This window comes from Gossypium hirsutum, chromosome D05 (assembly GCF_007990345.1).
Source record: "Gossypium hirsutum isolate 1008001.06 chromosome D05, Gossypium_hirsutum_v2.1, whole genome shotgun sequence".
Classification (NCBI taxonomy): domain Eukaryota; kingdom Viridiplantae; phylum Streptophyta; class Magnoliopsida; order Malvales; family Malvaceae; genus Gossypium; species Gossypium hirsutum.
Window position 1 is genome coordinate 10,356,322 of NC_053441.1, and position 9,195 is coordinate 10,365,516.

Genomic DNA, 9,195 nt, shown 5'->3' on the forward strand with positions numbered 1-9,195 from the left:
AAACCCCTAAATCTTAGGTCACTATAAAGATGAAAGACCCCTATGCTAAGGATATGTCCCTCCTTTTAATCTCTCTCCCATATCTGAAACCCCAAATTTTCCTACAACTTGCTGCTTAACATGAAATTTCTACCACGATGTCTACTTTTGAATTTCTTTTTTTCTTTTGGGACTACAAGCTCCATAGGATATAAATTATATCATATTTCTACCCAAACCCTGAACCATTGCAAAAAGAGAGCTTTGGGGGATATTCAGGTTTATTATATGAAATGGTTATTCCGTGAATCAAACAATGGTCTCACTTTGTCTTATGGAATGGGACCAGAATTAGCTAGCTGAACCAAACACTTATAATTAGGATAAAAAAAAGGTACCACAGATCTAGACCGCTGATAGTTCCAAACTAAAACAGAATAAACTCCCAAGTTCAGGATTAATTTGGTAGCTGAAAATGAAATTTACAAACCCAGTAATAATATTCAGCTCCATACGCATACTGTCCCAGTAGATTTGGTTAGATTCCGAAACAGTTGAAGATTATTTGCATCCTGCATCATCAAACAATTTGGCATCATCACAAAACAGATCTAAACAATGAACTCTGAATTCCAACACCTAATAAATCCCATGCTTTTATATGTATTTAGAGTGTGTTTGTTTCACTGTTTTCGTTTTCATGCGTTTGGTTCAGGAGGGAAAATAAGTTGAGTCAATCTAAAATATTTTACCGGTCAACGTAAAAACCCATGTTTTTTTTTTCTGTAAAATATCTTTACCCTTTAATTTTCCATCCTTTCTTTCTCACCAACTCTCGAGAGATCATCTTGCCCTTTTTCTTATTCTCTTACCGGTGGCACCATCCAACATCTCCCACCGGCAACATTACCAGTAAGATTTGTCTCATGCTCCTTCGTCTTTCCCTCCTACTTTCTCTCTTGCACCAAAATTCGTTCCTTCACCCATCTCTGCTATCAGTTCCTGGGCATGGGTATCTCATTCCCACAAAACTTACTCGTCTTACTGTTCCTTATGCTTCATCTAGGCTGCCCTTTGCTTGTTATTTTCTTGTTACATAGAAGCCCAAAATCCATAAAAATTGAACTCATATCTACAGAGGCATAGAAACAATATTCTTTTTTTGGGGTCACCATGCCTCGAGTGATCCTGACAGATGGGATCTCTATCTCTTGCTTTTCTTCCTCTTATCATCACTTACAACTTTGATCATAAAGAAATGAGAAATTTTGTGTATTGTTGAGAAACTCCTTCTAATGCATGTTGATTAGAAAATGGTAATGGGAAGACAGATAGGAAACTAGGATGCAATTTATGCAACTTCATGATATGCTTCTTAAGTTTAACCATGACAAACACTTTTTTTTTTCTTTTTTTGTATTAAAGAATAGCTGGTTCTTCGTTTCACCTCTGTTGGCTAATGATATAGGAATGCACTGCTTCCTTGGATGGGATTCATCCACTTTGTTTAATGCATTTTTTTACTATTCAATTTGCAATTTTCAATATCAGATGTACGTTTCAGATGCTTTAAAGTTCACAGGCACTACGAAATAAGTCATTTTTTGGGCGGCACTTTTCTCCCTAATTTCCCTTTAAAGTGAATAGAAAATATCAAGAACTTCGAGATTCACAATCAGTTTGTTTAATGCATTTTTCCATTACACGTGTGATGATGATACTGGATAATCTATTTGGTTAATGCAGATTTGATTACACATAAATTTCCTGTGTAATGAAATTGATGTTGCAAATTAGCAGGTTTATAGTTGTGAGGTTTTCTACTTCTGCATAGTTGTCTTCTATAAGTTGAACTTGAGATTAAATAACTCCATAGATGGATGGTTAACATGAACCTACAAGGATTTCAGCTGAAAAATGCAAGGGAGCCATTGTATGAAATTTGAATGTGGAAAAAGGACACATAGAGCAAAGGAGAGCCCCAAGTGCTAGCTAAGGTTATCATGTAGCTTTTTTAATATTTCATTAATTCTTGTGTTAAAAGCCAGTTCCTCTGAGACATTACAACTGCAATATAAGACTATTGCAGGTTAGCAAGATCACTAGCTTGCAATGGCACTTCACCTTTATAACATCTAGGAGGGTAGCTAAATTTGTTATCATAAGTAGTAGTCTGATAGGATTTGTAGCAATGCACATGATGATCTAAAGCCATTTGTTGATTTAGGTGTCTAACTAGCTCATAAATGGATGAGTTCGTTATTGGAAACCAACGGTGGAAGAAATAGGCATGCTTGAGATCAAAGGCTTGGCAGAATGCAATCAGAACTTGAGAAAAAAGTGATAAAATCTACTAGTGAATGAGGTACCAGTTGGCCAAATGAAGACCAATCTATCAACATTAGTGCTTATGCTAGCATTATTGACATATGTTATGGTTTGCTACGAATGTTCTCGGGTACCTAAATCTTAAAATTATGTATACTAGTATTGATTATGGGAGGTTGGCATTAGCAATCGTAGATACGATAAACTTGTATTTAATGTTGTCTAGCTTTAATGTTTCAGCTGACAATTGTAGATTCTGTTCATTTTATCACAAAGTTTTGTTAGTAATGTCTTTTCTATTTAGGATTACAAGTTACAATTAATCGTACTTGAATAAATTCTAAATACTGATTCAGTGCTTCTATTTTGGGTTAATGAAAATTCAAAAAGCTAAAATCGATATTAAGCTGGAAGGAGAAAAAGCATGTATTTTAAAAGTTACAAGTTTAAAGAAGCTATATATGTATGAGTTTGAACATTCTTGTTAACATGATTTAGATAATATTTTTGGAAGTTGCACTTTTTAACTTAACTCATGGATGCATTATTGCTTAAATTTTTTTATTTCTATATTATGGAAAAAGAGAATTTAAAATTATTGTTGTTTATTAATTTAATTATCAATTAAATCTAGTTTTCTTGATTAATTGTGAAAATAAATATTTTTTTCAGTTAAAAAAAACCTTGTAATAACATAATAAGTATTGTGTTTGCTTCACTGGAAGTAATTTTTAGAAAATTATTTCAGGAAAATTTACCAAACAATGAAAATCATTTTATGTAGAATCGTCTAAACACCAAAAAAATATACACTTTCCAAGAAAACCAATTCATTTTCCAAAAGCAATTTTCAGTGAAACAAACACATCCTTTATGAAACTGCAAAATAACAAAAGATATCATGACAGAAGAACAGTAATGATACAAACCTTTGCCTCAGGTTCTCTTGCGCTTTGCTGTTTTGATGTTCCTAACAACATACCCAACGACTTCCTTTAGTGTGGCTTTCCTGTTTTCCTTGAAGTTCCAGAGCTCAGAAATTACATATCTCCCACTGGGATTATACTCGTTCAGTTCTTTCAAAGCTGTTACCACTGCATTATAAATCTCTTCACCCCATTCCAGCTTTAGATTTGTTAGTTTCTCATCTTCTTCATTTAGAATTTCCTGCACGATGCACAAGATTATTGAGCACAAGCCATTCCTCCATTTTCTTTCTTAACAGCAACATGCCTCTTTCTCAAAAGGAGGCTTCAACACAAAATAAGACATACTTTTTAAACAGGTTACTTCTGCAAAAGAACTCATTAAAACCTTTTGCCAAAAATCATGTACTGAACAGTGAAACAGGCCATCTGACAACATTAGGGAAATCAAAAGAATTTGATCTATTATTTTCCACTTCATTCTCCATCTGACACCAGAGATTAGACATGCACTGAGAGTATAATTCCATAAACAACTTGATAGAGGCCAAAGAGCAATTTAAATTTAACTGATGACTATTTGACTTAGGTTGCTAGATATACCTTAGGATTCCCTCCCTCCACTATAACTTTGAATGGATGCCAATCTGGATTCTTCAGATTCTCCTGCCATGATGAGCATAGAGTAGTGGCCTGAATTTCCGCCTCATCAGGAGGAAATCGTGACTTACAAGTGTCATGAAAAGCCTTTGGATCAAGGTCTCCCATTCTCTTTAATCCAATATTAGTGCGATTACCCAACAATTCTGGCAAACCCTGCATAAAAGAAAAAGAACATTGATTTTATGACCAGTTGCTTGAGTCTGCATAGTAATCCAAGGCTTAGGCAAACGTAATTCAGTCTTAAGCCAAGATAAAGTTGGCAGCACCTGAATTAGCACTTTCCTTGCTTCTTGTAGCTCATCGTTGCTTTGACGCTCTTTGTATATAAGAGCTTTGTTTGTTGACTCCAGATCTTGCAGATCATCAATCTTCTCTTGCAACTCGTTATTCATCTCTTCCATCTTCTTCTGTACAGCTGCATCATCTTGTCCAAGATGTTTCATCACTTGCAGCTTGCCTTTCAAGTCTTCGATTTCCATTTCCAACTTCTGCTTTATATCTAGCTGTTTTTCCAGAAGAAGTATCTTTTTCAGGGCCTCTTCTTTCTCCCTCTGGAAAATTAAAAATCCCATTAACAGAACTAGATGTGAAATAACTGTATACTACAAATATGAAATATGCTACAATATGATAATTTTTAATGCACCACCTTTTGCTCTTCAACCAATCTTAACACATTCTCATCAGCCTTTTTCTGCTCCATGGAAGCTAGCTGAAGTGAATTATTTCTTTCATTGTTCTGGAAAGACAAAGAATAAAACATCACTGACAGGTGCCATATCCATAAATAATGCCAACCAATTATCTCCTGGAGCAGTTTCTAGAATTGTCACCAATTTAAACCTAATATAAGTCAGTAGCAGCTTTTGATAATAAAATTGAGAACAATACATAGTATGTTGAATAAAAAGACCACATTTTGATCTTATCTTCATTAGGTCAAAGCAACAGGATGCTTTGCCATGAGACGGATTACCTTTTTCTTCTCTTCATCAAGTTTTTGCCTTTCGCGCTCAGTTAGCGTCTCACGTTTATTCAGTTCCCTGGTCCAGTTGTCGATCTTCCTTTTCTTTGTTTCCAGTTCATGATTCAGCTTTTCCTGTTCTTCCAAAATCCTTCGAACATTGTCTCGAGCAAGCCTTTGCATCTTCCTTGTCTCTAATGAACAATTAAAACACAAAAACGTGAAATTCTGATTACATAATGGACTAATTGAGTTCATGTTTTTCTTTCAAAAACATAAAAGAACCCAGATGCATTTTTATTATTACATGGCATCAACTAGACAAACCATTAAGAGTTTAGCGGGAAGTCTTAAATCCAAAGAGGAAGAACATATCATAAAAGGCATTGTATAAATTTATTACATCAAGTAGAGAAGGCATCTAAAAGTGATGAATCTCACATCGTTAAGAAAAATTTGGAAATCTTTTAACATTCTTAAGTGTTAAAAAGAAGGCATATATGACCAGCTATATATATATGAAGAACAAGCAAATACATAAAATAAAATAAAAAACTGCAAACAGGTCAAGACACAAGAACAGACCTTCAATAAAGGCAAGGTGCAGCCTGTCTTTCTCTTCGAGCATTCTGCTTAAGGACATAGTAGTCTCATTGTATTTGTACTGTAATTCATCTAAATTTTCATTCGTCAAATCAATTTTTGTTGTCAAGTTTGCCACAATGCTATTCCTATCTTGAGCAGCTTCTTGGACAATGCCAGAAATGGTTTGTAATTTACCCACCTTCCGAAGATAATCCCCTATTGGCCCATTGGATTGGTAGTCATCAGCACGCGCGCACCAGCCATATATATTGGAACCAAGCTGAGTTTGTTGCCCGTTCCAATGCTTCTTACTGTGGCGCTCAGATTCAAATGCTTTCTCAAATTGAGTTGCATTGACAAACCCATTCCAATCACTATTGAACACTACTATGGCTTGGCCAGTCAGGTCTACCTCATTCCAGAAACATTGAACATTGATAGGTTTATATTTAGCAAACCTCTTCAACCAGTACCCTTTATCATGCAATGTGTCTATATTCTTCGACTCAGCAACAATGTTCATAATTATTCCCATCCATGGCCAGACATAAAGCTCAGTTTGCTCTGGAGTCTCGTCCACAGCTTGTGGTACAGTTGGTCGGGAGGTCTCATCTGCTTCACTGGCTAGGTCAATTTCCAAATATTTTGCCAAGGCCAGGTGGTTTGCTCTCTGTTTTGCACTTCTGTTGGCAGATCCTTTACCCACCCCAGAAGCATGTTGAAGCAGATCCTTGTACTTGTAGTCTTGTTTCTTCTTCCCAGCACAAAAGGGGCATCTTAAGCTACCATTTAAGGCCTTTACTTTGTACTTCCCAGACCTAATCTCTTCATATGGCTTTTCTTTGTATTCATTGATCTCAGACTCACTAAGATCTGACTCTTCTCCAGAGCTGGAGTCCATCTGATTAGTCCACATTGAAACAAATGTTAACGATTACAACAGTATACAACTGAAATCATGACCATGATAACCTTTGTCTAAGTAACAAATGCCATAAATTAAGAATCAGGACAAGGAAAAATCAAGGAGGCATGGCTATCCCTCCAATTTGCTAGAAAGTTTCGGATGAAGTGATAGAACCATAAAAATTAAAGAAACATAGTTAAAGAACATTGAAAGATCAAAAAGGGAATTTACAAGGCATTTCTAAACTGTAAATGTCATATTGATACATTTGAAAAACATGCAATGTTGTCAGTCGATTAATATTCTAGAACATTACTTCGATAACAATAAGGTTATTGCGACATGCAAATAGTAAGTGAGGTATATTTTACGTTGGCTTTAAAAATGGTTCGAAAAAATATTTTCATGCAATCTTCTCACCTAATATATCATATCTTCTAAAGGGAATACATTACAGAATATTCATTGAAACCCATAACAGTACTACTCTATAATCTACCACAATTTTTCAGTCTAATTTATTAAAAGTGACGAAAAATAGAGATAACTAAGAAGCACTGAAAATAATGAAGTAGAAACAAAAAAAAAACTCAAAAAAAAGTCAGCTGACTGGCGACTGGGTCACTTCAATTGAACGACTGACTACAGTTTTCGGAAATTGACCTACAACAGATTTCCCATATCATTAAAAGCTCAATCCAACAAAAATCAGGAAAATAATCAAATATTGAAGATAAAAAGAGAAGACGTATGAAAAGAACAATGTGACCTTGTTTGGTAGTAGGGAAAAAATGGGGAATTTTTAGTATTACATTTTAGGTTAAAGATGAAAAAAAAAAGTAAGGAAAAAAGAAGGGGAAATATACAGTTGAAAAAATTTCCCCAACGATCCCTTATAAAATGTGAAGAAAAATGGTAGAAGAGGAAAAGTTTTCCAGGGCTGCAGTCGTACCTTGAGACTTGAGAGTGATGGGTAACTCCAGTTGTCGACACCAGAAAAGGAAGAAGAGATGATGCAGATATTTGAGTGATTGAAGTGCAAATTTCCTTGGGCTTGTTTAACTTTCTTTTGGGCTTTTGTCTCTAATTTGATTTAGACATTATTGTTGTTAGAGTGAAGAGCCCACGTCGGTTTACCAAAACAATGAAATGCCAAATAAATCGATTGAAATCTTTGTTTGTTTAGGATTTTATTTGATTAAATCTTTTATTTTATAACCTTTACTCGGTCTTTTCTTTTTTCTTTTTTCCAACAATTCGAAAAAGTAGATGATTCCATTTTTGTGTTAACAATCTCAAGCATCGTTAATGTAAAAGAAAATATAAAAATAAATTATATTTAAATAAAACAAGATTTCTTATCACCTAATGAGAAACAAATTTTTAAAAATAATATTCATTATAAGTAATTTTTCAAAAGAAATATAAATCAGAATTAAATCAATTAATTATTTTAAGTGGATGATATATTTTCATAGTAGTTGTTTTTTTATTATAAGTAAAAATAAATATATGTTTTTGGGTGAAACAAATAATAAATATTTTAAAAATTATTCTTTTGGAAAAAAATTAACTTTGAATATGTGCTTTATTAAAATATATTTTTTATATACACTTAAGGGCAAAGTTAGCAAATGTCTTTTTTTATGAATATTAAATTATAAATTTGAATGGGTAAAATGCAATTATAAATTTATTATTTTTAGAAAGATCGTGTAACAAATTTAGCTTCTTTAAGAGGTTTATTGAAAAAATGATTCCAAGCTCCCTTGTTTTCACACCATTAGACAATGCATAGGGTACGCCATTTACCTCTCAATAAACATGCTCTAGATGAACAATCCATCCTCCTTGCAGCATTTTATGTATTGCACGGATCACAGCATTTGAAGAAGGCTCCGAATTTCTTTGACTGTCAAACCATCCATCTCGAGAACTAGCTGTTACGTCCCTAAAAACCATGCCATACTCAGACTATCATAGGCTCCTCATAGTTCAGCATTCAGAACAGAAGTTGAGCCAATATTTCTTGCAAACCCCACCAACCATCTTGCCGAATGATCTCTAATCACTCCTTCGCATGTAGCAATCTTGCCTTCGTTTGTCAAGCCACCATCAGTGTTTACCTTTAGCTAGCCCGGTGGCGGTGGCGTCCAATCTATTTTAATATTTTGCTCTCTTTTCTCCATAATGGCAACTTGGACGTTTTCGTGGCATTCAGTCCACAGCCCAGACTTGTTTCACGTATGCTTTCACTCTCAATGAACTTTTTCTTAAAGATCATTTTGTTCTTACGGGTCCATAAAGCTCAACGCACAACTCCAAACCAGATGTCCCAATCATTTACATCTTTTGCGAAATATTTAGGGTTAGCAAGGTTAATAAAGACCTTCAATTTTTCATTTGAGTAACAACAGGTAGACTTTAAGGTAAAATAAATAAGTTATAGCTTGAGATAAGAAAAATATATTGCAAACATTAAGATATAACTTTTTCTTGTTTTGTTTAAAAAAGAGCATTACGGACTATTATATGGTAATTAGTTTAGGAACAAATAAATCGTTAAGGTCTTTATACAGCATATTCAAAGCAAAATCAAGGGGTTGAGAGCAAACAGTCAGCTTATTCTGCAGGTTTTGCTAAGCAATCAGTCAGCTTATTGCATTCTCAATACATATGCTTTAAGTTGGCATTCCAATCATGCCTCAATAAATCTCGAATCAAATTTACGATATATGATTCTAACCAATTAATCATCAGATTTCCCTTAATATGGTGCAGCGCTTCCAAACAAATTGATTCTAACAGAACATCTCAACAATCAAACTTCTAAGCTTGTTCAA

At 34.3% G+C, this 9,195-nt stretch overlaps 1 protein-coding gene across 5 annotated transcripts; it reads right to left on the reverse strand.

Annotated features, from left to right (window-relative positions):
- Window positions 1-330: 330 nt before the first annotated feature.
- On the reverse strand, window positions 331-7,457 carry LOC107906427 (factor of DNA methylation 1). Of its 5 annotated transcripts, none has more exons than XM_041093652.1 (9): window positions 7,305-7,394; window positions 6,963-7,015; window positions 5,446-6,346; window positions 4,873-5,054; window positions 4,546-4,635; window positions 4,163-4,447; window positions 3,837-4,049; window positions 3,237-3,474; window positions 331-551 (listed from the first exon to the last, which is right to left on the reverse strand). In XM_041093652.1, exons 3-8 carry the CDS (start codon window positions 6,344-6,346, stop codon window positions 3,244-3,246), a joined length of 1,902 nt encoding a protein of 633 aa, XP_040949586.1. In that variant the 5' UTR covers window positions 6,963-7,015; window positions 7,305-7,394; the 3' UTR covers window positions 331-551; window positions 3,237-3,243. The 5 variants fall into 5 exon arrangements, with proteins under 5 accessions (XP_040949586.1, XP_040949587.1, XP_016688899.2 ...); XM_041093653.1 differs by having other exon boundaries at window positions 6,943-7,015; window positions 7,305-7,378; XM_016833410.2 differs by lacking the exon at window positions 7,305-7,394 and adding an exon at window positions 7,122-7,240.
- Between the last annotated feature and the right edge of the window lie 1,738 nt (window positions 7,458-9,195).

Coding starts and splice junctions, on each gene's coding strand:
- LOC107906427 (XM_016833408.2), bottom strand. CDS start 6,346: ATGGACTCCAGCTCTGGAGAAGAGTCAGATCTTAGTGAGTCTGAGATC. Junction 5,055..5,445: donor GCACCTTGCCTTTATTGAAG/GTCTGTTCTTGT, acceptor ATTGTTCATTAG/AGACAAGGAAGATGCAAAGG. Junction 3,475..3,836: donor TGGAGGGAGGGAATCCTAAG/GTATATCTAGCA, acceptor TGCATCGTGCAG/GAAATTCTAAATGAAGAAGA.